The 27305-nt window shown below is 42.9% G+C and overlaps 2 protein-coding genes across 4 annotated transcripts; one reads left to right on the top strand and one right to left on the bottom strand.

Annotated features, from left to right (window-relative positions):
* Positions 1-32: 32 nt before the first annotated feature.
* Positions 33-16548, top strand: LOC118560166 (NACHT, LRR and PYD domains-containing protein 12-like; the record flags this gene model as incomplete). The annotated part of the gene is made up of 8 exons (XM_036130933.1): positions 33-87; positions 231-2055; positions 2925-3098; positions 4362-4535; positions 6110-6283; positions 7578-7751; positions 15766-15812; positions 15960-16548. Coding segments are annotated over 8 exons (3153 nt in total), but the record flags the coding sequence as incomplete, so codon positions are not given.
* Positions 16549-20811: 4263 nt separating this feature from the next.
* Positions 20812-24164, bottom strand: LOC118560167 (kinesin-like protein KIF20B). Of its 3 annotated transcripts, XM_036130937.1 has the most exons (9): positions 24127-24164; positions 23989-24048; positions 23099-23212; positions 22885-23031; positions 22230-22809; positions 21829-21948; positions 21695-21754; positions 21469-21593; positions 20812-21240 (listed from the first exon to the last, which is right to left on the bottom strand). In XM_036130937.1, the coding sequence occupies exons 1-5, from the start codon at positions 24159-24161 to the stop codon at positions 22647-22649; spliced, it is 519 nt and encodes a 172-aa protein (XP_035986830.1). In that variant the 5' UTR covers positions 24162-24164; the 3' UTR covers positions 20812-21240; positions 21469-21593; positions 21695-21754; positions 21829-21948; positions 22230-22646. The 3 variants fall into 3 exon arrangements, with proteins under 3 accessions (XP_035986830.1, XP_035986829.1, XP_035986828.1); XM_036130936.1 differs by lacking the exon at positions 21469-21593 and having other exon boundaries at positions 20812-21211; positions 21660-21754; XM_036130935.1 differs by lacking the exon at positions 21469-21593 and having other exon boundaries at positions 20815-21211; positions 21660-21751.
* Positions 24165-27305: the final 3141 nt, after the last annotated feature.

Below are 27305 nucleotides of genomic sequence, written 5' to 3'. Positions count from 1 at the left end.
GGAGCAGCAGAGAGGGACTGATGAAGATCACTCTGAACTTCCTGAGGAGGATGAAGCAGGAGGAGCTGGCTGACCATCTGCAGAGCAGTAAGAGGATTTCTACAAAGATTTAACCTTATGGATAAATCACACATTTACTGATGTCTGAAGAGATGGAATCACATTTATTTACATCATCTTCAGAAGATCATTTGGTTTCCTTCCTGATTTCACTTTTTGTGTTCATTTAGAACATCTTGCTGCAGTTTGTCAACATCAACTTAAATCTGGTCTGAAGGAGAAGTTCCAGTGTGTGTTTGAGGGGATCGCTAAAGCAGGAAGTCCAACCCTTCTGAACCAGATCTACACAGAGCTCTACATCACAGAGGGAGGGACTGGAGAGGTCAATGAGGAACATGAGGTCAGACAGATTGAAACAGCATCCAGGAAACCACACAGACCAGAAACAACCATCAGACAAGAAGACATCTTTAAAGTCCCACCTGGAAGAGATCAACCAATCAGAACAGTGATGACAAAGGGAGTGGCTGGCATTGGGAAAACAGTCTTAACCCAGAAGTTCACTCTGGACTGGGCTGAAGACAAAGCCCACCAGAACATCCACTTCATATTTCCATTCACCTTCAGAGAGCTGAATGTGCTGAAAGAGAAAAAGTTCAGCTTGGTGGACCTTGTTCATCACTTCTTTACTGAAACCAAAGAAATCTGCAGCTTTGAACACTTCCAGGTTCTGTTCATCTTTGATGGTCTGGATGAGAGTCGACTTCCTCTGGACTTCCAGAACCAGGAGAACCTGACTGATGCTACAAAGTCCACCTCAGTGGATGTTCTGCTGACAAACCTCATCAGGGGGAAACTGCTTCCCTCTGCTCGCCTCTGGATAACCACACGACCTGCAGCAGCCAATCAGATCCCTCCTGAGTGTGTTGGCATGGTGACAGAGGTCAGAGGGTTCACTGACCCACAGAAGGAGGAGTACTTCAGGAAGAGATTCAGAGATGAGGAGCAGGCCAGGAGGATCATCTCCCACATGAAGACATCAAGAAGCCTCCACATCATGTGCCACATCCCAGTCTTCTGCTGGATCACTGCTACGGTTCTGGAGGACGTGTTGGAGACCAGAGAGGGAGGAGAGCTGCCCAGCACCCTGACTGAGATGTACATCCACTTCCTGGTGGTTCAGACCAAAGTGAAGAAGGTCAAGTATGATGGAGGAGTTGAAACAGATCCACACTGGAGTCCAGAGAGCAGGAAGATGATTGAGTCTCTGGGAAAACTGGCTTTTGATCAGCTGCAGAAAGGAAACCTGATCTTCTATGAATCAGACCTGATAGAGTGTGGCATCGATATCAGAGCAGCCTCAGTGTACTCAGGAGTGTTCACACAGATCTTTAGAGAGGAGAGAGGAGGGCTGTACCAGGACAAGGTGTTCTGCTTCGTCCATCTGAGTCTTCAGGAGTTTCTGGCTGCTCTTCATGTTCATCGGACATTCATCACCTCTGGTGTCAACCTGATCGGAGAAACACAAACATCTAAGAAGTCCTCAGTTTCTCAGGACCCTAAACCAAAGTCTCTTCACCAGACAGCTGTTGATCAGGCCTTACAGAGTCCAAATGGACACCTGGACTTGTTCCTCCGGTTCCTCCTGGGACTTTCACTGCAGACCAATCAGAGACTCCTACAAGGTCTGCTGACACAGACAGGAAGTAGCTCACAGACCAATCAGGAAACAGTTCATTACATCAAGGAGCAGATCAGTGAGAATGTGTCTGCAGAGAAACGCATCAATCTGTTCCACTGTCTGAATGAACTGAATGATTGTTCTCTAGTGGAGGAGATCCAACAGTCTCTGCGTTCAGGAAGTCTCTCCACAGATAAACTGTCTCCTGCTCAGTGGTCAGCTCTGATCTTCATCTTAGTGTCATCAGCAGAAGATCTGGATGTGTCCTCCCGGCTCAAAGAACTGGACCTGAATAACAAGCCCCTCCAGGATTCAGGGGTGAAGCTTCTCTCTGCTGGACTGGAGAGTCCAAACTGCAGACTGGAAACTCTCAGGTACAAAGTTTTCCATCCTGTTGAAACCAGATTTCTGTCCGTTACCTGATAAAACATGATGGGAATGTTAGTTCAATGATAGATTGTTGACCTTTGTCTGACCTTTATTCCCTATGAATAGAAACCAGGCACAGATTCACCGTATAGGAGTGATTCTCAAAGGTTTTTTGTGCCCCATTAAAGAATTAAACATTCCCAGGACCTCCGACAACAAAATGTGTCAGATATGTAACTTTTAGTGTTTTCTGTTTTAATGCATTGAAGCAGTCGCTCTGAAGATTATGCAGAATTTAAACACATTATAAAATAATGGTTGACGCATCAGCGTTGCAGGACCCATCACTAACATTTACATTGCAGACTAACTTGGCCTTAGAACATTAGCTAAGATTACTGTATTGACATTGTATAATTTTCTCAGATTTACCAAGTGCTTGGGTTGCTTTAAGATGTTCATTACACAGCCTTGTGTTCTGAAAGCAGCCCAGCTTAGTACAGGTTCTGCTACATGTTGCTGCCACTGAGAGACCTGATGTCACCGCCACCGTCATCATCATCCGAGGCAGCTGTTGACGGCCCTGCCACAAACATTTCTGTTATTTTTGAACATTTGGCAGCAAGTACTTGAAAAGCAAGTTGTTGTTTTAATTCAGTTTCTCTGATCCTCCTCACTTTTTCTCCAGCATCCTAAATTACATGTAAAGTTAGTTTATTTATATTGAACCAGTTCACAACAAAAGGCAACATAAAGACATGTAAAATCAGACAGATCCATCAATCGTTTCAAGGAGAACATTGGTGACTGTAAAGAAATCAACAATATTTCTGATGAATTGTTTAATAGCAGATTTTTCTCCCTGTCTCCTCAGACTGAGTGGCTGTAACCTCTCAGAGAGAAGCTGTGAAGCTCTGTCCTCAGTTCTCAGCTCCCAGTCCTCCAGTCTCAGAGAACTGGACCTGAGGAACAACAACCTGAAGGATTCAGGAGTGAAGCTTCTCTCTGCTGGACTGGAGAGTCCAAACTGCAGACTGGAAACTCTCAGGTACAAAGTTCTCCATCCTGTTGAAACCAGATTTATGTCTATTACCTGTTAAAAGGTTTATGGAAATCTATTTTTGATATTATTAACCATTCAAAAAACCCGAAATGTTGACACTGTACAATATTTACAGTTTATGTCTTAGAATGTGAAATATTTACACACATATTTAAACAATGAGTGATTCTCAAAGGTTTTTTTTTCTGTGACCAGTTTGAAGAATGAAATATATTCATGACCCGCATATCAAGAAAATGTGTCACAATTGTAACATTTATGGTTTTCAGTTTTAATGGATATAATAATAATAATAATAATAATAATAATAATAATAATAATAATAATAATAATAATAATAATAATAATAATAATAATTGTCCTGCCTTTTGTTAAAAGATGCCATTAAATTCATGGCGTGAATAAATTACACAATTAAGATAATATACAAGTTAAAACTTTAAAACTGGTCCAAGTAAATCAATGCTAAAAACAGTTAAAATGGTTTTGAGTTTGATATTTAATCAGAGTGAAACATCCTACCTTCGTCAGATTTGTAAATGAATTACGTGACATAGTGAGTGCTCTTATCCTAAAGTTATCTTTGATGTATTTTCTCCAAGAAAAAACAATGTTCCATCAAGTAAGCTAAAAAAACTGTTCACATTGAAGTTAAATGTGTTCTACACGATTCCGCCTTGGAAAACATTAATATTTGTGAGAATTACTTTGCTCAGAAAGAACTTGAATATGTTTTGAAAGTATTTTGTGTGAAGTATATGAAAAAAAAAATGTCTCACCAATATATTTGTGCTGAGCTAAGCTAGCGGAGTGTGGAATGTACTGGTTACTAAATTTATGAATAAAGGTTCTTAAGAGAACTTAAACCTTGTGTGGAGAACTTTTTTAATATAGTTCACTGACTGTAGTTTCACATAGTCATATGTTGTGATAATAATAATAATAATAATTATTATTATTATTGTTGTTGTTCTGACTCAGTGAGTTTTTTATTGTTACTGCAGTTTTTATGACCAGGCTTTTCAGTGTGCATACTTACATCACAGCATGCTATACCACAGACAGTTAAGATTAGTCTTAAAAGTAGACAGGGTGTCTGCCTCACGGACCAAAACTGGGAGTTGGTTCCACAGGAGAGGACCCTGATAGCTAAAGGATCTTTTCAAGGAGAACATCGGTGACTGTAAAGAAATCAACAATATTTCTGATGAATTGTTTAATAGCAGATTTTTCTCCCTGTCTCCTCAGACTAAATGGCTGTAACCTCTCAGAGAGAAGCTGTGAAGCTCTGTCCTCAGTTCTCAGCTCCCAGTCCTCCAGTCTCAGAGAACTGGACCTGAGGAACAACAACCTGCAGGATTCAGGAGTGAAGCTTCTCTCTGCTGGACTGGAGAGTCCAAACTGCAAACTGGAAACTATCAGGTACAAAGTTCTCCATCCTGTGGAAACCAGATTAGTGCACTGATTGGAATATGGATATAAACAGCAAGCAAAAATTTTGAAAGAAGTTCTTATTGTTGGTATGAAAGCTCAGAATTAGATGAGTGTGAGGGAGAGAGTGAAAAAAAATTAACAACAAAACTTATGACTTTGTTGAAATGTAACATTTTTATTAATTTATATGTATATGCGTAATACCATGTCTATCTTTGTTTAAGAGGCGAAAAATATATCAGCATTAAAACAGGTATTTATTTACACTTTAGTTTCCACATTTTGTAAACATCAGGGTGTCATGATTAGTGATTTGGCCATTATAGGCCAGGGTTTAACATTTTATGGCACTAGGCTGTTTTCATTCCAATACTGAAAAGTGCTTGAAAAATAACAAAATAAAAATATTTTTTGTAGAAGCAGGCTTTTTATTGATGTCATTTATTACAAAATTGCATATTAAAATGCCCAAACAGGCTATTACACTTTTAGAAATAAAAGGATTAAATATGCAATTAATTTGCGATTAATCTCGAGTTAACTATCGAAATTATGCGATTAATCGCGATTAAATTAATAATGATAATAATACATTAAACTTATACAGTGCTTTTTGGACACTCAGAGATGCTTTACAAAACAAATCTAAAAACACAGGAATAGATGAAAATCATACTACAGAACAGCAAGTTTAAATAAGAGGGATTTCTAGTTCTGTAATGATTCTGAGTTCCTGATGGTTTGGGGCAGCAGAAGCGAAGTTTTGGTCCCCAAAAGCCATTGATCTGATGAATACTCAGAATCCATCTTAAAATTAAATTACATTATATTAAATGGTTTCTAATAGCTGTAATTTTTCAACATTGCCACATTTCTTAACTATATAATATTAACAACAATATAAAAGGTTTTTTTAGCCCAACTCGTACCTGCGGTCAAAACAAAGGATGAAACTAAAATGTTCACTGCCTGCAGACACAGCTCCTTCTCTCTCTGGAAAGACAGCACATGTTAATTTAAACTATCCATGAACCTCATCATCAATAAAAAATTAGAGACCCGGAATAGACGAGCTGAAAATAAGGCAAAAATAATATCAAGCCATGAATATTAAAGACAAACTTCAGTTACATTAGGTTTTATCCTTTTTTAGGAGTTTATTATCATTATGATGTGTTCTGAAAGCAGTCCAGCTTAGCGCAGGTTCTGCTACATGTTGCTGCCACTGAGAGACCTGATGTCACCATCATCATCATCAGCCATGGCAGCTGTTGACGGCCCTGCCACAAACATTTCTGTTATTTTAGAACATTTGGCAGCAAGTGCTTGAAAAGCAAGTTGTTGTTTTTATTCACACAGTTTCTCTGAGCCTCCTCACTAGCATCCTAAATTACACATAAAGGTATTTATAAATAACCAGTTCACAACAAAAGGCAACATAAAGATATGTAAAATCAGACAGATCCATCAATCTTTCCAAGGAGAACTTTGTTGACTGTAAAGAAATCAATAATATTTCTGATTAATTGTTTAATAGCAGACTTTTCTCCCTGTCTCCTCAGACTGAGTGGCTGTAACCTGTCAGAGAGAAGCTGTGAAGCTCTGTCCTCAGTTCTCAGCTCCCAGTCCTCCAGTCTCAGAGAATTGGACCTGAGGAACAACAACCTGCAGGATTCAGGAGTGAAGCTTCTCACTGCTGGACTGGAGAGTCCAAACTGCAAACTGCAAACTCTCAGGTACTTAGTTCTCCATCCTGTGGAAACCAGATTTCTGTCCATTACCTGCTAAAAACATGATGGAAATATAAGTTTATTAACATTAATCATGATGCAATTTTGACACTGTACAATATTTACAGTTTCTTTCCTGAAATATTTACAAATATTTACCAATCTATACAGTAAAATATATTATATCTGCAATGTACATAACACTACTGTATATTATATATACATTTGATTATCTGACATTTTGATATTATTGCACTGGTTGGAGCTGGCTTTAATCTCATTGTACATGTCTGGACCATGATGTACAATGACAATAATAAACATTCTGTTTCTGTTATAATATTCATCTAGAGTGTGCAGAATAATGTTCTTCCATGTTTATGGTGCAGAAATAATGGTGCAAAAAGGCATTAATATGAAAAGTATAGTTCAGTGCAAAATAAAAATTTTCAGTTGTGTACTATTTAAATGGATTATAAAAAGTTGCAACGTTGCAACGTTGGTAGTTTAAAAATAATGATGCAAGTGTGGTGTAGAGTCCAGTTTAGAGTTCAACAGTCTGATGGCAACAGGTAAAAAGCTACTCCCATAACCCAGTGTTTTTAATGGCAAAGTTGCTTGTTTGGGCTTGACTTTCTTTCAGAGTGAAACCCTTTAATTATCAGTTTTCCACAATAAAGCAGAACATGAGTTGTAGATGGTTTGTCTTTTTGATGTCCCAGTTTCCTGGTCATCACACCCACCAGAGCTGACTCAGGACATCCCAAACACACGCAGGCCAAAGCCCAGAGTGACAGGGAAACTAGTGATGAGACAGCAAGAGAATGAGATGCAGTAGGTGGGGAAAATATGGGAAAAAGTTTAATAAACATTCGAAGAAAGAGAGAAAACTGAAAGACTGGAGCTGACCTCGGATGGGAGATTTCTCAAAGACATTCTGCTGATTCTGCAAGTGTGAAATATGTGCTCACCATAAGCTGTTAATGCCACTGATCCAAACCACTGCTTTATTCTTTATCTCAGCTTCAATTGTTGACTCCATCAATGAAATTAAAGTGATCTAAACACGAGAACAATGGTTCTACTGGGACCACCAGTTTATCTTTGGTATTTTAGGTCTAGTCTGCAGAGGTTGTGTCAGTTTGCAGAGTTTCCAACCCAGTAAAGATTCATCTGTTTAAACGTGTCGGATGTTACTTTTTACTACCTACAGAACAAAATACAGTTTGATTTCTAGTTTACAGTTTCTTGAGCACTACTTTCTAATGTTAACATAATGTGTTGAATTGTGTGTCTGCAGCTTGTCAGGCTGTCTGGTCTCAGAGGAAGGCTGTGCCCCTCTGGTATCTGCTCTGAGGTCAAACCCCTCCCATCTGAAAGAATTGGACCTGAGCTACAATCATCCAGGAGACTCGGGAGTGAAGCTGCTGTCGGCTGGGCTGAAGGATCCACACTGGAGACTGAAAGCTCTCAGGTATGGAGGAATAAAGACATAGAGGTACTTTCTGACAAAGTTTGGACTGATTTATGACCCCAGATCATAAATCATTATTTTTAATCAAGAGAAAAGAAAAGATGCATCTTTGTCTTTGTGTGTTATTTAATTCAAAGGTGAAAAGTGTTTGAATGTCTCTGTCCCCTAATGTCTCCTAAATTTGCAAATTATCAGACAGCATAGGATTAATTTCCACTGTTATGCTGATGACACTCAGCTATATTTATCCATAAATCCTAATGAATCCAATCAATTACTTTGACTGCAGTCATATCTTGATGACATCAAAAGCTGGATGACTTTAAATTTTCTGCATTTAAATTCTGACAAGACAGAAGTTGTAATCTTTGGACCAGAGTCCTAAAAAAATAAACTTCTTAATCAATCACCTAATCTGGATGGCATTAACTGAGCCCCTGCTAATAAAGTAAAAAAATCTTGGTGTTATTTTTGACCAAGACATCGCATATTAAACAGGTTTGCAGAGTTTCGTTTTTTCACCTCCGGAATAAATAAATAAATAAATATGCATGCTCAGTATGAGGGATTGTTGCAAAGCCATCAACAATGCAGACAACTCTCCCTGTGGCTCTACGCTCTTTCAGGAGGGGTGAATGCTGCTTGTCAAGACTTGATGCTACCTGCTGGGTTCCCTTAGATAGGATTTTTTTTACCAATCTGTATAATCTGATGGAATTTGATTTTGGAAATACCTTGAGATGACATGTTTCATGAATTGCCGCTATATAAATACAATTTGATAGAATTGAATTAATGCAGTCAGGAAACAGAGTCAAGAGAAAAAGAACACACTAAACTTTTATGCATTCTGGATTAACAAAGAAAGTGGGAGTAATCTTTAGAGGAGTGCAGCCACTGGTACGATCCAGGTCCTATCTAACTCAACTCCTCTCTGCATGCTTGGATGTGGAAACACAGTAAATCTGTAAGCATGTGAGCTTCTTTCACACGGGAAAGTTATGCAGGTGCAACCAGATCAGATTTGATTAGAGTTACATACACCATTAACATTTTCCACAACAGTCTGTTCCCCCATAAATAGTGGACAGCTGTGGGCTGACTTTTTGCAAGACTGGAGCAGAAAGACTTAAAAATACAAAGATCACTACTCATAATCTGTAGGATCTGTAAATTAAAATAGCTGCTATAGACGAGTGATGTTCTAAAGGCAGGACTGTGGTGCAGTTTCCAGGCTCACCATCAGGGGTTGTTTTTGAGTCATGTTAGAGAAGATGTAAAAATAATGTTTCTGGAAGCAGTGAGGATCTTTACAAGCTGAGTTTTGGAAGCAGTCTATGTGGTATTTCTTGACATTGTGTGTCTTTAATACTGCTGAGTTTTGTTTATTGTCCAGTCAGAATAATTAAAGTAGGTTTATTGTTCTGGATCTTTTCTGTCAGCTCATTTTAGCTGACAGCAAAAAAGCCTAACTAAGCTAACTTTTTCCCTTCATTTGGTGATTCTGATGTTTAGTTGCCTTGTTTGCTTGATCTCCACATTATCAGTGATTTAAGCACAAGACTGGAAGAAGATAAAACAGTTTTCATTTGTTCCCAGATCTGGTTTGGGCAAGCCCGAAAGGGTTTTATTGGCCTTGGTTCAGCCCAAGCTGAAGGAGTCCTACCAGGCTTTATTGGCCTGTGGGACTCCGGAAGCAGCTGATGTGTACCGGCAGTCGAAGCGGCAGAGGGCTAGGCTGGTCGCCGAGGCAAAAACTCAGGCGTGGGAAGACTTCCGAGAGGCCATGGAGAAAGACTTCCGTAAGGCTTCGAAGCGATTCTGGTCCAATATCCGGCTTCTCAAAAGGGGGAAGCAGTGCAGTACCAACACTGTTTATAGTGGGGGTGGTGTGCTGCTGACCTCGACTAGGAAGGTCGTGCGTCGGTGGGCGGAATACTTCGAAGACCTCCTTAATCCCACCAACACATCTTCCATTGCGGAAGAAGAGCCTGAGGACTCTGGGTCAGGTTCTCCCATCTCTGGTGCTGAGGTTGCCGAGGTCTTTAAAACGCTCCTTGGTGGCAAGGCCCCGGGGGTGGATGAGATTCACCCTGAGTACCTTAAGGCTCTGGATGTTGTGGGGCTGCGTTGGTTAACGCGGCTCTGCAGCATTGCGTGGACATCGGGGGCAGTTCCCCTGGATTGGCAGACTGGGGTGGTGGCCCCCCTATTTAAAAAGGGGGACCGGAGGGTGTGTTCCAACTATAGAGGAATCACACTCTTAAGCCTCCCTGGTAAGGTCTATTTGGGGGTTCTGGAAAGGAGGGTCGGTCACATGGTCGTATCTCGGATTCAGGAAGAGCAGTGTGGTTTTTGTCCTGGCCGTGGAACACTGGATCAGCTCTACACCCTCAGCAGGATTCTGGAGGGGGCATGGGAGTTTGCCCAATCAGTCTACATGTGCTTTGTGGATCTGGAGAAGGCATTCGACCGTGTCCCCCGAGGGAACCTGTGGGGGGTACTTCGGGAGTATGGAGTACCGGACCCTTTAATAAGGGCTGTCAGGTCTCTGTACGACCGGTGTCAGTCTGGTCCGCATTGCCGGCAGTAAGTCGGACTCGTTTCCGGTGAGAGTTGGACTCCGCCAAGGTTGCCCTTTGTAACCGATTCTGTTCATAACTTTTATCGACAGAATTTCTAGGCGCAGCCAAGGTGTTGAGGGGATCCGTTTTGGTGGCCTAAGGATTGCGTCTCTGCTATTTGCGGATGACGTGGTCCTATTGGCTTCATCAGGGCGTGATCTACAGCTCTCACTGGAGCTGTTCGCAGCCGAGTGTGAAGCGGCTGGGATGAGAATCAGTGCCTCCAAATCCGAGACTATGGTCTTGAACCGGAAAAGGGTAGAGTGCCTTCTCTGGGTTGGGGAGGATGTGCTGCCCCTAGTGGAGAAGTTCAAGTATCTTGGGGTCTTGTTCACGAATGAGGGGAAGATGGAGCGGGAGATCGACAGGCGGATTGGTGCGGTGTCTGCTGTGAAGCGGACACTGTACCAATCCATTGTGGTGAAGAGAGAGCTGAGCCAAAAGGCGAAGCTCTCGATTTACTGGTCAATCTACGTTCCTACCCTCATCTACGGTCACGAGCTTTGTGTCCTGACCGAAAGAACGAGATCCCGGATACAAGCGGCCGAAATAAATTTTCTCCGTAGTGTGTTTGGGCTCTCCCTTAGAGATGGGGTGAGGAGCTCAGTCATCCGGGGAGGACACAGAGTAAAGCCGCTGCGCCTCCACGTCGAAAGGAGCCAGTTGAGGTGGCTCAGGCATCTGGTTAGGATGCCTCCTGGACGCCTTCCTGGTGAGGTGTTCCGGGCACGTCCCACCGGGAGGAGGCCCAGGGGAAGACCCAGGACACGCTGGAGGGACTATGTCTCTCGGCTGGCCTGGGAACACCTTGGGATTCCCCTGGAGGAGCTGGCCCAAGTGGCTTTGGAAAAGGACGTCTGGGCCTCCCTACTGAAGCTGCTACCCCCGCGACCCGACCCTGGATAAGCATTAGAAAACCGACGGACGGAACCCCCCCCCCCCCCCCCCCCCCCACTGAAATAAGACAAGAATAAAAAAGAAAAAAGAAATTTTGCCTACATGGAAGTTATTCTGTTCGTGCATGTGCAAATGAGCTGATGGAATGGGTCGTGCTACCGGTACGGATCGGGTAGTGACAATCGTTACCGAACTGGACAACGAGAGATTGGACCCAGCTAGAACTCTGAGCGCTCAGAGCATCTCTGGCAATGTTGGAGACAAGGAATTTGTGATGGGCAGACCTCTCAACTTTTATCAAAAGTTAAGAGAGAGATTATGTTAATTTTTGGGATCTGGGGGCGGAGTTTACTGGACCCTGGAATAGCCGGTCCAGTAAGCTCAGTCTCATTTTTATCCTACCAGGCATGGAAGTAAACAAGTATTTTGTTAAAAAGAGTAGTGTTAACACATTATTGTTCAGTTAGTGGGTTAAAACAGAAAAACCCCACAACTGTTCAAATAATACTGAATAAAATAGTTTTATTTTATTAACCGTATTATTACACTGTTACACATTAATCTATGGGTTTGTTTATCAATGTAGATCTATAACCTCATTGGTGAATCATGCTGAGTTTCATCAAGCCTGTATGGTCTGACATTTTCCCCTCAGCTGGAACACTTAAAGCACTCAGGGGTTCACTCTGCGTCTTAACGCTGATCCAGCTGCTGATGATCCATTAACTTCTAGACTGTTAAAGTTTATAACCATCATCATCTTTCACAGTGACAGGTTTCTCATTTGAGTCTCTGCGCTAACCAGACAAATCTCTATTGTTTTCCTCAGGGCGCTCTGGTGCGTAATTACCAAGCTGAAGGCTCAGTTTGAAGTTGTTCTCTGAGCGCATGTTGTTAGTTGTCGAGGCGGACGGAATAATGACTTTCTGCTTCGCTTTTAGCCCATTAATAGTCTTAAATGGGGAATCCTACAGAAAATATAGCACTTCTTATGCATCACAACCCCAGAGTTGATGAGTAAAGCTGCAGCTTTTCAAGCTCTGCATCTTTCTGGTTCCTAAGTGACGGTATAAAAAAAACACTTTTTTGGTAACGTCTGGTATCAGCATAACTTATACTAATGATATCAGTTTGAGGCGGTGAGGTGGGCAGATTTTACCCCGATTGGTGCGCTGCGCACGAGGAATAAACAGAGGGAAAAATGCATAAATAAATAGTGTAAAGGGCTCCTTTAGAGGGAAGAGGAGGATTAATGGGTCTGAGCTGAAGCCCCTGATGTTACAAGTTCCTTAAAATCACCCTTAAAAATGCGCACCTAAATTACATTTAACATAATTATGCGCACCTGAATTAAAGCGCAAGGCAGCATTCCATTGAAGCACCACTGGTTCTGTGTCGTTAAAAACAAAATAGCATGAAACACAGCTACTGACTCTCCTATTGGCTTTAATTGGGGCATTTTGGTACAAGTGGAAGAACATTAAACGTAGTGATTCACGTTTTGAAGGCTGGCCGCTGATAAAAGCACCTGGGTCTGAGGGCAGGGAGGTGAGAGGAGCAGTAAGAGCTTTGAGGCACAGAAACACAGCACATGTAGTAAAAATAATGCAGAATTAATAAGAACAAAACTTATAAACCAGGTGGCCTAGTACTGGAGTCAGAGCTGTGACTGTTGGAGCTGAGTTTTTTTTCCACAGGAGAGGAGGTTTAATTAAGTTTATTAAATAAACAAACAAAGAACGTGGGAATTTCTTCAAAGCCTCAGAAAATGTAGGGACCCTCGGAAATTCTGGAACAGAGAAAAGGGATTAAATTTCTTGTCTTAATTTAGTTTCTGTGGCTCCATCTAGTGAGAAAACTGAGAAGTGCAGCATAGTTGAGTTTAAGTTTCTTGTGCGACCATATTTAGTTATATTTTCAGAATTTGCAGCGGGCCAATACAAATTTGACCAAGGGCCACAGTTGGCCAGCGGGCCGTAGGTTGGACAGCCCTGCTTTCTACCTTGTGTCAAGTGGTGATTTAGTCTGTGCCTCAATATCCCAGAGTTCAGTGTTTAGAGCTAAAACCTGATAACGTGCATAGATCCCAGATAATACTTTAAAGGAAACATTGAAGAGATTGATAGAACCCAGAGCTCACTCGCTTAATTTGTGAGGATTAAAGGGCTACAACCAGAACACATCCAGCTTGGGTCAGAACCAGAACACATGGCTGTGATCTGCTATGTGGGTTCTGCAGGTTCTCCAGCATAAACTGGGTTATTTGGGTCCACCTTTGCTGTAATTCTTGGAATTCTGAAGAACCTCATCATTATTCTCCACTTAAACTCCCTCCATGCGTCTGAATTTGTAGTCAGATGAGCTTCAGTGCAGATTGTCTCCCAGTCCTCTTCAGAACAATCTCAATGTTTCCCGCAGCGCTATCTTGGCAAGGCGGCCAAACTCACGCTACGGCCTCGCCAACAGTCCCAAAAAAAATAAATAAAAATAACTCGATATGCTTGCATGTTTATTTGACGGTAACACGCGTCAAAAAATGTTGCTTTCGCGCGTGCATATAGTGAATGGCAGGGAAAAAACAGGCAAAAATAAATGTATATTGGAGCAAAGGACTTCATGTATCCAGTAGATGACAGGGAGAGATGGAGGTTGATGTTCCAACGTTTTCTGGATCTTGGTCCAGAGTTGAAGTTTTCTGCTTGTCCCTTCTGTTGTCTCCTTAAACTGATAGTCTAGAACCGGCAGGATGTGCAGGGGTACGGTACCTGAGCTCTGCTCAATATAAAGCCAGAGCGTATCTCCATCATTCATGATCTAAGTCATGATGGATTTAATTCATGCAGCATCAATTCAACTCTTTCTGAAAACTAATGAGACATAAAACAATGGAGGTTTTTACCATCCAGACCTTCAGAACCAGTTCAGCTCAATAATGCAGTTGTTTCTATGGAAGATGAACGGATTGGATCTGATATGATGAAATTCTTCACTTCTAACTGATGTTCCAGCAGATCTCTAGAAAATGGAGCTGCAGCTATCAGAAATTTTAGTCATCATGTCTTCTATCAATTAATCCACTGATTAAAGTAATCAGTAATCTCAGAGACATGTGCTCCTCCAGAGGTTACCAAGGTTTGTTCCTGGAAGCTCCTACTTGGACCTCCAATCCAGGCTCCGCCTCCTTTAGAGAAGATCTTTCCATAGATGAAGCTAAGAGTCACCTTGATGCTGCAGACCTTTGTTCAGGGAGGAGATGTCAGGATGTTTGTGACAGTCTGTTCCAGGCTTTAGTTGTTCTCCTTATGAGGAGCTGAAGTCTCTGACAGGAACGTAGAGCTGAACAGGAGAAGAACTTGAAGCTTTCTTCTTGGCCTGTCGGCTTGCAGCAGCGTAACAATCCAACATTTTAGTCTGACTTCATCTGGAAATATTTCTCTGAGCCTGAATCAGTTTGAAGGCAGGCAAGCTCCTCATCAGAGCTGAGATCTTCTATGTCCTCCATGCTGGAAATGTAGAAGTCCAGCAGCTCCTGATCTGTGATATCATAGCGTGTCATCATCAGTAGAACGGGACTTCATTTCCCTCTCAAAGCAGGTTGGAAATCTGTGTGGAAAGATGCAAACAAAGACTCTCTGGACTGTTTTATCTGCTGGGGGCCTTGTTCCAGAGGCTCCTTGGACACTTTCACAAGCCATTACTGCAGCTGCTGGATTCAGGAAGCTGCATCTTCTTCTTGGTCTCATTGTAAATGTGAGCAGCGCCACCTGGTGGTGCTGATTGGTAGAAGAAGAGCTGAAAGGTTGGAGGTGTTTGTCAGAGGTCTGTGATGATGGAAGCCTCTCCCTGGTTTGTGAGTCTGAGCTCAGAGATCAGATCTTTGATTCTTGTTGAACTCTTTGTTGAACGTGATGCAGCTTCTCCTTTTTAATGTTTGTATTTCTGGATCTTCCAGTGTGGCCACAGCAGATTTCCACAGGGCTCTTTAGTCTTTCATTCCTCCATCTGTGTGTGGGAGTGTGGATGGAACAGGGATCCAGAGTTGGTGTCAGTGTTTAGATTTATTGCATTTTAATGCTGATTATTAAATACGGTGGAGCTTCCAGAAATGTTGACTTAGTTTCCTGATGTCCTTTTAGGCTTCAGGCTGTTTCTTCAGGTTGTTACTGAGGGATTTCCTTTCTCCTCTCTGTTGGAGCTTTTCCTCTGTTTGGACAAATGAGTTGTGCTACAGCGCCACCAACTGTCCTCACCACATCCACTGCAGGTTGCAATGTTTCATCATCATCATCATCATCATCATCATCATCATCAGAGCCCAAATGTCTGTCTGCTCTCAGCTCTTCTTTCTTTCTCTGGATTTTTACAACAAGTGGACGTGTCCAAATGTTGGACTGGTCCTTTCTCAGTGGAGGACAATGTGTGTCTGAGAGACATGTAATGTCCATGTTTGCTGCTGAAAGAGACTGATGGTCTGACCCCCCTCCTCCTTTCAGGGTGGAGCCTGCTGGAGTCCGATGGTTGACACCAGGTCTGAGGAAGTGTAAGTGTGTTTTTATTTGATTCATGACAACAAAGCAGCTCACATTCAACCATCTTCAAACTGTCCATCACTCATTCAGAAGTCATCATCAAAGTGTCAATAAATGATCAATAACTGCAGCTGGATTGTCTTTGTTCTCTCCATCAGATTCCTGTCAACTCACAATCGACACAAACACAGTGAACAGAAACCTCAAACTGTCTGAAGACAACAGGAAGGTGACACTAGTGGAGGAGCTTCAGTCATATCCTGATCATCCAGACAGATTTGATTACTGGCCTCAGCTGCTGTGTAGAACTGGCCTGAGTGGTCGCTGTTATTGGGAGGTCGAGTGGAGAGGAGAGGTTTATATATCAGTGAGTTACAGAAGAATCAGGAGGAGAGGAGACATTAGAGACTGTTGGTTTGGAGATAATGATCAGTCCTGGAGTCTGAGCTGCTCTGATCGTCATGGTTACTCTGTCCGTCACAATAACATAGAAACATCTTTCTCCTCCTTCTCCGTCTCTAACAGAGCAGCAGTGTATGTGGACTGTCCTGCTGGTATTCTGTCCTTCTACAGAGTCTCCTCTGACTCACTGATCCACCTCCACACCTTCAACACCACATTCACAGAACCTCTGCATCCTGGCTTTGGGTTCTGTTTCGGTTCAGGTTCCTCAGTGTTTTTTTGCTGATTGAGTCTAAAGAGTCTCCTCCTGTCAGAGAAAGCCTCTCCCTGTTGAACAGATAGTTTAGTCTGTTCATGTCTGTCTCTTTCACTCAGGAACACGTTTTCACATTCATGGATTCAATCTGTTTCTTTGTGAAACTCTTCTAAATGATTCCTTGGAAACTTTTTCCTCTTCCAGTCCTTTAAAAATGGAAGCTGCTGGAGATTGAATGTCTGCAGGGTTGTTAATCCAACCCTTTTGGGAGTCCTTGAGGTGTTGTTAAAAGGACATGTTTGGGGTTGGACGATGAGACAACAGCTTATGACCACACAGAAGACGCTTTTTGGGGGTAATAGGCTACATGAAGTTGATGGTAAAAGTTTGTAAGTGTTGTCTCTCTTTTTGGAATTCCAAAATCAAATAAATGTAGAAGTGTCTGGTCTCTGATAATTGTTTCTTCCTTTGTGACCATATTCCTGGACCGGGAAGACGGGCCTTGGTGAAGCCACAGGAAACGGACCCGGAATCATAAGAAGATACAAACAGATTATTAAGGAAATTGCGTAAAAAAAATGTAAAAAATAAACTGCAGCTAAAACATGAACTGGAGAACAGGATCTAATTGGGTGAGGCCAGAGAAAGACGGTTCTCAGAGAGCTTTTATAAAGTTATTTTTTATTTTTACACGGAGTGGAGAGGGATGTGAAGCAACATTATAGAAGCAAGTCATAGCAGAAACATGTTAAAAAGCCTCCTGTGGATCTATGGACTCATTTTACTCCATCCCAAAAACATCTGCCAGACAGCAACCAAGATTACCTTAAATAATGTTTAAATTTATGCAAAACTTCTAATTAAAAAGTGTTTATCTTTAAAAGCAAGTTAAGTTTTTTTCTAATAAAGAGTCGTGAGGGGGTGGGCAAAGCAGAGACTGATTATTGTAATGTGAGATCTGTGTCAAATTAAAATGTATGACATCATAGTGTTGGTTATGAGGCATGATGACCCCTGCTCTAAATGCTGAAGCAGATCCAGTTTGGCTGAATTCATCAACCTGCAGCTCGGACCCATCAGAACCTGACGGGCCCTGAGGAGAAGTCCATTTAGTGCTGATTACTGCTGACAGGAAACTGCAGTCAGATTAAAGCTGCTGACAAGGCTTTTTCTGAGGAAATACCTGCAGTCTGAATGAAAATCATGACAATAATGGTTTATCAGGAGAAAAACCGGGTTCTGACTCCTGGACCATTAGACGGTCCGGACCAACGGTTCTCCTGAAGGAACCTCAGTCCTGAACGTTTTACGTGGAAAACATTCATCACGTCTGCAGTAAATCATTTAAAACCTTCAGTCACCGTCCTGACTGCCACCATCTGCTGCAGGTCCAGGTCCGAATCGTCTGGGCCTCCATCCCCGGTGTGTATCTGGACCGAACCGGGCCGGTCCTGCTCGCTGCTAAACGCTGCATTCAGACCCTTTTTATGCATCTCAGTGTTTCCTGTAGCAGCGAGCTGCCAGCAGCGGATTCTCAACCCTCTGATGAATTAAAGCAGCTCCTACGGGCCTGTTGGAGCGGATCAGAACATTTGGTACCCGCTGACACGACATCAATAACCCAATCACACATCGTCTCCTGAAGCCGGGCCTCATTAGGTGTTTGATCACTAAAGCATTTAGCTGTGATGGCTCCATCAGACAAACACGCCGCGGTCTGACCCGGTCCAGATCGCACCCTCTGGGTCCGGTTCCCTGCAGAGCTGAGCAGTCTGGATGGATGGAGGAGTCTCTGTTTCATGCAGGGAACCGGTGGAGAGGCAGGAACTCTGACATGTTGCTGATGTTCTGCAGGCCCGTCTGACCCGGCTTGTTGAAACATGTCAGAAATAACTGGATCATAATGCCACCGTGGAGCACCTCTCAGCACCGGCTGCATGTTTTTCTCCGACCAGAACCAGAACTGTTTGGTTCCTCCAGGCTGAGAGGCCACCAAGGCCGTCCTGGTACCAGAACCGCTCCAAACGCACCCAGAGGTCCAGATAAACCCGGCCTGACCCTGACGGTCTGGAAGGAAATGAAACCATAAAAGTGAGAATGGACTTCAGAACCAGAGGTTCTGAGGAACAGATGGATTCTGACTGCCGGCCCAGATAAAGGCGAGGCCCGCTTCCATCTCAGGGTCGCTCCAGATGAACGGGTTCACAGGACACGGTTGGGTCCAAATGTGGAGATGGAGCTTTACCATCTATGCTGGTGTTTATGTGTGACCCGTTTCCTGTTTTCTAGTATGACTGGACCTAATGGAACCAGAACCGGTCCCTAAAGCTGCAGGGTTCCAGGTTTGGGTCCAGGTGAACCATCAGAACCAACTTAAACAGCTGCAGGTTCCAATCTGGAAAAGCAGGGAGTTTCTCTGATGCTGCTTTTAGCCAGAACAACAAAGCTGTACTAGGAACAGCGGGTCAGCGCCGCAGTAGAACCAACAGAACAGAACCGACCCAGAATATTCAGGCACTGAGAAACAAACTTCTGATTAGAGTTTGTGAATCAAACTGTCTCCATATCAGAGGAGAACCAGCAGACTGGTACCAGAAAGACAACAGAAGCCCAGACAACCACTGGACCCGTCCAAGTTCAGCAGAACTTAGAATCCAACTCATCTCCATCGTCTTATTTCTACTGCAGTAAATCTGAATATCTTAGTTTAGGGGTTAAAATTCTGATTCCATCTGCAGATCAGATTATTTAGCTGCTCAGATCAAGGAGAAATAAACTCATTTTACTTTTTGTTCCTTGTTGCAGTGTTTAGGTACCAGGTTACAGGAACAGAACATTTTCCTTCATTAGTAAACGGACCTTCTAATAAAACCGACCCACCCCTGAAATAAACGTCTGGCTTCACCAACGTGATTCTGGACCGAGCTTCAGACAGACGGACTCAGATCTGGTTCTGCTCAGTGACCCGGGTCCTGAGGCAGCTAAACAGGCCCAACCATGACCCGTCCTCCACCGTGCTCAGCAGCTGACACCGGCTCTGTTTTTAGCTTTCTACCGTCTCGGTGCTGTAAATGGTCCAAAGTGCACTTTGGTCCCCAACTCTTCCTTCAGATGCAGATTTAGGAACCAAAGCTGAGCTTCATCTTCTCTTTACTGACGATTTCAGACAATCTGTGAACCGTGTTGCTGCAGCAAAGTTAAACTGGGGTTAAGATCAATTAGTTTATTCCATTTGTGGGAATTAGGCGCTTCTGTAACTCAGCATCCTGTAACGGACTTTAAAACCCAGAGAGACGACATGAAACCTGAACTAAAACCTTTAAACGGCTGAAAGCGGACCCGGCTGGACGAGTGAGACCCTGCTGACCCGTCTGGGTGGTTCATGGACCTCAGCGTTTAGTCTGGAGGAGGTCAGTAATGGATGCAGATGGTGAAGAGGAAGGCAGAGCAGCTCAGACGGCACAAAGGGCCCAGATGTGAGGGAAGTGATGCTAAAACTGCATCATGGCCGCCTCTCCATCATTCACACCACACATCAGCGCTTCCTGCTTCACCGCCGTTCTCAAAGACTTCCTGAGCTCCCACATGGATGAGGCCCACTTTCACCGCCACCCTTCCTCTCCCTCATCTTCCTCACATCTGTTCTTCCTCATCCTGTGGTTCCGCTCGTCTCTCCTGCATTCATCCTCTGTTCCTGATCACGACGCCTCAGGACGACGGCCTGCGCTCTGCTGCAGAGATCCTCCAGCAGGTGGACGTCCAGCAGCGCCTCGTCCTGTTAGTCATCAGGATCGCTAACATGGTTCTGGATCTGGAGGACCGTTTGGGACCCATCAGGTCAGACTGTGGGAGAAAAGCTGCTGAGGGACTCTGAAGGTGGTTTTCTGGACCGGTGGACAAAGCTGGACCGGCTCTGTGATTCACTGACCATTGATCCAAAGAAGTTATTGAGGTACTGGTTGGTGACAGAAACTAGGTGTGGACAGCGTTCTAAAGATAAATTTAAGAACCTCATTAGCTCCACCCACAGGTGATGATGGGTAAAGTTCACTGGTGAAACTATTCCATGGTGATTCGTCTGCATGGTCGACATTAAAGGAAATATGCATCTATTAGCAAGACATTAGAGAAAGACTCAAGTATGGATTTGAATTTCTAAAATATCTGTTGGTGTCATTATTTAAGATATGTTTAATTTCAATATATATATTTTACAAGTGTAATTATTTATGTAATTTAGTACAAGTTGTCCATGGGTATTTTTGTCCTTTTAAGTCAGAAATGACAATTGTTACATTCTAACTGTTTTTTTTACAGGTGAATTTTAACAAAAACAGGAGCATTGTGACATTTGTCAATGTCAACCAGAGTTACTAGAAGCTTCTGGTTAGTAAGCAAAAGTTCTACCTAAGAAACACATTGTGTAATTTCACAATGCTGTGATGTCAGGCACTAAATAGCTTCTTTCTATCAGTCCATAAATCAGGAGACAGAAACAGTTTGTCTGGTGGATCAAATCCAGCAGAAAAAGATGAAACTCAACTGGCTGCAGATAGATTTACGTCAGTATTTAATAGAAAGAGGACTAAAGTAGATCAAGTCAATATGTTTACAGAGCTTCACTGACAGCCAATCAGAACTGCTCTCTGACGGTCTCATCAGGTCAGTCTGAGGCCAAAGGTCAAGGTTCAAGGTCAGGTCCAAAAACTCTTTCCATCCATCGGGTCCAGCAGGAAAAGCCCAGCCTAGGAACTAGAGACGGGCTTTTATCGGACCGCTTCCTTTAAACAAGAAATTATTTTGACAGTCAAACTTGATTTTAAACTAAAACGATCGTTCTTCCTGTTTTCTCCAACTGAGCAGCAACAGAATCAAACATCAAAGCTGCGTTTGGAGATTTAATCAATCGCCAGAGAAAACTGGGATGGAGTTTAAAATAGGATTTGTTCTCATTATTATTATTATTCTCATCATTATAACTAAGTAAACTAGATATCAGAGGCTGGGACCTGGACATGCAGACCCGACCACAAGCTGCTTGGTTTCCTGCAGAAATCTGCAGCAGCAGCTGATGAAGAGGAGGAGGGACGAAGCTGCGGTTCTGACGTCAGAATGAAGGTAAACGTGGCGCCGCCTCCAGCAGGAAACCCAGCAGGTGGATTCATGTCAGGAGAAATGTGGAGCAGCTAAAACCACTGACCTGGTGAAGCCTCTTATTAATGACGACTTCTTCACCTTGTCAGCCGTCTCCTCCATGCTGTCCTCCATCAGACTGGAGTCTTGGTCTTCACCCTGCTGGACGGATGTTTTAGATATCAGGGATGACTGAGACGTCAGCAGCTACACGGCTAAAGGCGACTCCTTCCCACCTGAAGGTCTTCCAGACTGGCTTCCCAGCCGGTCAGGGAGCTGCTGCTGCTCTGCAGCGTCTTCCTGCTGCAGGAAGCAGGAGGAACGACGGGGAGGAGCCTGGAGATCACAACCTCCACCTGAAACAAAGCCAACAAACTACCTTTCACATTTCTCTCTGTTCTATCCACCTTATTTTTAAACAAGGAAGTAACTCTGGGTCCAACTTCTGTGTTTTTTGTTCTCCACTTCCGTTTCAGCGCTTCCCTCGGCCAAATAACATTAGCTTGACTGAAATGATAAACTGTTGCAGCAACATTTCCAATAATTGCAGAGCGATGGAAGTGGCAGGTCAGCGCCGCAGCTTTAAACTATTCATGACTGAGAGGATGACATGAAGAAGTGGCCTCTTAGAACTTACCAGGACATTTTAAACCATCTTGGGTCGTCACTTGGTGCGGACGGCTCTGCTATGTGATTGTACCAAGGTGAGCCTCCACAGTGGAAAAGTTAGCACGGTGTTAATGAACAGCAACATGGATGACCTGGTATTCATGGAGGCTGATGTCCGTTCAAGCCAAAGCAAGTCCAGCGTTCACTCTGCTGGATCCTGACTACATCAAGCGGCTCTACCGAGACCTCAGAGCGCTCTGGTGCTGCGGCTCCAGGGGAAGTTCTTCAGTCATGCAGCGGTGATCTTAGGGAAGGTAGGCTGATGAATCGTCTGAGTCAAAAACATAATGGCTGCTTCCCCGTTGTGATTAGATTGCTGCTCAGTTCATTTTACAAAGACAGCAGTGCTAAATGTTTGGGAGTGAACTGATGTTCTAATTGGATATCAGAACTTAAGGCTCAACAACTTGAGGACGTTGAGGGTCTCGTCGTACATGGAGGCACACTGGCTGACGTTGACCACCATGCAGGCCTTGCTGCTGCTGCAGAAGAAGCCCTGCAGGTAGTGGGTCAGCTTGCTCTCCCTTAATGGGACGTGCTGCAGGAGCCTGGAGGCAGCAGACAGCGGGTCACTCAGGACGCTCCAGGACCAGAACTGGTTCCCAGAACCATGAAGGTCCTACCTGGTGTGCTGGTTGTGCTGCAGAGCCTTGATGCATTTGCCCAGAATGAGCAGCGAGGCGTTGATGTTTCCAGCCTCCTTCAGGTCCTCTCCTTTGTTCTGGGTCCTGGAGCTGCGCTCAGAGCCTGCCAGGTGGCACAGACACAACCTGCGGGACGTTAACACCGTTAGCACAGCAGACGCTCAGAGACGCTGAGGTGGCGCCGGCTACTCACGCGCTGACGGCGTGGACTGGTGGCGGCTCGCCGTCCTCCACTCTCAGGATGCGGATGGAGAAGATGCTGTGGCTGCAGCAGAAGCTCAGACTTGGAGCCCAGCAGGACCAGAACCTGCAGCCCCATAAATACAGATAATCCCCATAAACACATTTAATAATGGAGCTTTTATTAAAACTAAATTTGTTCCATTAAGGAATGTGATTTTTAGCACTAAACTACACACAGTAACATTTTATTTTTCAAAGTAGTGACATTTATTAATGCTCTTGTGACCTCAGGTACGGTTTCTAAGCCTCCAACCATCTGGTACCAGATCACAGAAGATTTCGTAGAGACTAACAGAGGCACGGATGTAGATTAAATACAATTTATTAAGTTTACCGTTTCCAGGGAACAAAGATCAATTTCATTACACCAAAAAGAAATTGCTTTAAAAGTAGGAACTATGCTGGTCTGGAATCCTGATAGCTGAGAGAATAATTAAAAACCCAATTAAATTAATTAGACTGTATTGGGGGAGAACTACTAAAGAAAACAAACAGAATACACCTTAGTGCCTCCAACAAAAACACTCACTCCACAAACCCTGGTGAACACAACAGAAAATCTCTCCTCCCTCTAGTCTCCTTAAACTAATCTAAATAAAACCAGCACAGGACCCAGGGACAGCATAGGTCCTCCTGTGGGTTAAAACCGGGCCAGGGGACTAAATAAAAACTCTCCCTGCCTTACTAAACTAGGAATAAAACCCTAAAACAGTAGTTAAAACAGCAGCCAAACCAATAACTGGAACAGTAGCTAAAACAGTAGCAGGTCAACCTGCAGACTAAAGAGATCTAAACTAGATCAGCGTCCCCAGCAGCCAGGTGATGATCTACTGCCTTTACCTTCTCTGCAGTAAAACCGATCCACGGTGCTCCGGACGTCGCTCTAGAAATGCGCTGCCTCTGCAGGAATCAGAACAGGATGGATCCTCCTCAGAGATCTACCTGCTTTTAAATGTAGACCCTCATTACCTGTCTCACCCCCACCAGGTGTGCTCTGTCACCGTCTCTTCCATATATGGGCAAGAGAACCAGCGCACAGCGCCCTACTTCCTGGACAGCAGCCCCGGCTACAATCTGAAGAGACCAAGAGTGGAGAAAAAAAACAGTTAAAGCAGCTGTGCTGTCCTCGCCCTGAGTTTTCCTGATTTATTTATTTATTCAGCAGCTAGACAGCCAGATAACGACGCTCCAATAACCAAACTTCTTTATCTCTTTAGTTTATAAAAGAGTGACCTCTGACCTCTGCCATCGCTTTAGCCATCGTAAACTGTAACATACCAGGCTTTGGATTAGCAACAAACATTACAATCAGTCACTCCTGCTGCAAGCTAAAATAAAAACATTTTCATAACTTTAGCGTACAATCATTTACGCCTCAGTTACATAAGGCAAAAAGACAATTATTGTTTTCCCAATTAACCAATACTTACGAACAAATCTCGTCTGAAACACAACGTGAAAGATAGTAATCAGCCCACAGCTGCTTGGTGCTCACTGAGCTCTATTATACACTGGATTGATGATTGGCCCTAAAAACTGAAGTCACTGGCCGCCATCTTGCTACTCCCTACTCTCACAGAATCCCACAGGATTTGGTTGCAACAACAAGCAGTTTTCTGGCTGCGTGAAAACGTTTCACAGGTAATTCTACAGTCAGTGGATGTACTAACACTATCAACTACTAGGAAATTATGTGCTGAAATACTTTACATGTTATTCATATTATATATATATATATATATATATATATATATATATATATATATATATATATATATATATATATATATGTGTGTGTGTGTGTGTTTCTGTATTGTTATTTATATTTTTATAAATGTTATATATATATAATTAAATAAATAAAATTGAAATTTTTCAGCACATGATTTTCTCAGTACTTCATAGTTTTAGAACATAACATAAAAGTATTTGGCATTTGACATTTTAAAAGTTTTAAGCCCCCCTGAACATGAGAAAATCCTCGTTATTCGATGCTGTAGCGCACATATTCCCTAGTTACTGGAGGAAAATAGGGAGTACCAATATGGCGGCTGGTGGCTTCACAGCGACTCGTTCTAACAGCGGCTATTAGCACTCCAGTGTATAATAGAGATCAGTGATCAAAACCGACTCATACATAAAAAAAACAACCTGCATAGAGCAGCAGCTTTTACATTAAAGTCTTTCTCTTTTTATACATTTACCCAAATCAACTGTACAGTATTTATCCTCTTTTTAATCTTAAATCAATGAACGTGAACCATTCAAATTGACAAAGTATGACATAGAGCTATATAATTAATTTTTAAACAGCCCACACACACAAAATGGTGTATATGAATTATTTTAAATCACATTTCAATCATGTTTGTTAATCATTCATTAAATTACTGTCTCTCAATAACTCAAAAGCACACTGTTGCTTGTTTTAGCTCATAAAACCAGCTTGCTTAACTATATAGCATTAGTTGGCATATAGTAATAGTACAAATCACATGCAGCAATAGCTCAATTAACACAGATAATTTACACAAAACATCCTGAATTCACTCATATACCTTCATCTGTCTCCAGCTGGTTTTAAACATCGTCTCCAAGCATAACAATATAACAAAGATACTTTCTCCATGAAATCAGTGAGCAATCAGCCAGAATCAGCAGTAGTTAGCATGCTATGCTAAGCGCTAATCATCATTACTCACCGCAGTTTTCACTCGACAAAACACAACAACACGGTGATGTCCCGCAACCAGAAACCCTCCTGGCAGGTGCAGATAATCTCCTAGGATCAATAACTCAAGATATAACACAGTTTTAATCAGTATTTACTTAGTAACTAGTTATATTGACGCCTCCTGTTCTAACTCTCTCTAAACTGCAGTAACGGCATCAGCGCAAAGAGAAAAAAGACAAAAGAAGAAGCGCGTAGAGCTTGTAGTTGTGAATACGCTCCCTGCTGGCAGAAATATGGAACTACAACAGAAACAAACTATTGAACATTACAAATAATACAAAATTAATATTCTGCCTGTTTTAGATCACAAGGGAAGTGAGGAAAGCTTTTCCAAATATTCCAGCCATCAGCTTTTCTACATCAAAATGAACCTGGAAAAGGAAAGAGTTGCTCTGGGTGAACAAATACTGACGGCATCAGGTAGGACCAGGCAGGGATTTTAGGGCTAAATATTGCCATGTAGAGCTAATATATAGAATATGCAACTAGAGTATATTGCAAAGTGGTAAACCTTGTTTCAGTGTCTAAGCTCTGTTTAGGGAGATGCTACAAAATCTGCTGGCCACGCCCACATTAAGACATTTATGTCATGTGGAATATGAAACGCATGGAAGTGATAAAAGCCGACTATTTGATGACATTTATAGTTACATAGAGACAAAGAAAAAGAAACTTCATGTCCTGTTAAATCCCCAAAGAATGTTTTTTAGCCTGTGGAACAAGCAGTGATCAGGTAATGCTCCACAATAACCACACTAAAATGTTTTCACTTCAATTAGATTTTATTTCTATAGCGCCAGTTCACAACACGTCATCTCAAGGCTCTTTACAAAGTCACATTCAATCAGATCCTAAAAAGTAGCTCTCAGTGTTTCCAGTCCAGAGTGCATGTAGGAGGGAAACATTTGGTACTAAAACGCCTCTCACTGCATGGCAGAAATTGTGGCATTAAGCACATCTGTGGTCAGAAGCTTTGGGCATTACGCCATCCAGTTGATTCCCAACAGAAACAGTTTATGAAATATGGAACCTGGCAACTTCTCCCCTTCATGATACGCCTTCACTCAAGGCTTTGGATGCAAGCATAGAGACATATGCAGCAGCTTCTGATTATTATTTGATTATTATTCTGCTTCCACACAAACATGAGTGTCAGCCGCATCTTGGCTGAAGGAAGAATGATGAGGGCGGACTGCAACAAGTTTGGAGTTAACACGGTGAAATCTAGCCAGAGTTGAACTAAACTGGAGCATTAGAAGACAAAAGGGCAGCTAGAGAGAGCAACGGAGGAGGAGAACTGTCTGATGTCCAAGGGAAGGTTGTTTCATAATTCTAGATCTGCTGCAGCTAAAGCTCAGTCACCCTGAGCTTAAGCTTCATCTTTGGCTGACTCAGGATCAGCTGATCAGTGACCTGAGGGAAC

This window comes from Fundulus heteroclitus, unplaced genomic scaffold (genome assembly GCF_011125445.2).
Source record: "Fundulus heteroclitus isolate FHET01 unplaced genomic scaffold, MU-UCD_Fhet_4.1 scaffold_397, whole genome shotgun sequence".
NCBI classification, from domain to species: Eukaryota; Metazoa; Chordata; class Actinopteri; order Cyprinodontiformes; family Fundulidae; genus Fundulus; species Fundulus heteroclitus.
This window is presented reverse-complemented; position numbering and strand designations above follow the sequence as displayed.

Bases quoted from the DNA above. Each gene is read 5' to 3' on its own strand.
- LOC118560167 (XM_036130936.1), bottom strand. From the start codon at position 24,161: ATGGAAGAGACGGTGACAGAGCACACCTGGTGGGG. The intron at 24,049-24,126 runs GTGAGACAGGTA...TGATTCCTGCAG, and splicing joins ACAGAGCACACCTGGTGGGG to AGGCAGCGCATTTCTAGAGC. The intron at 22,810-22,884 runs GTAGGACCTTCA...TGCTGCCTCCAG, and splicing joins CAGCACAACCAGCACACCAG to GCTCCTGCAGCACGTCCCAT.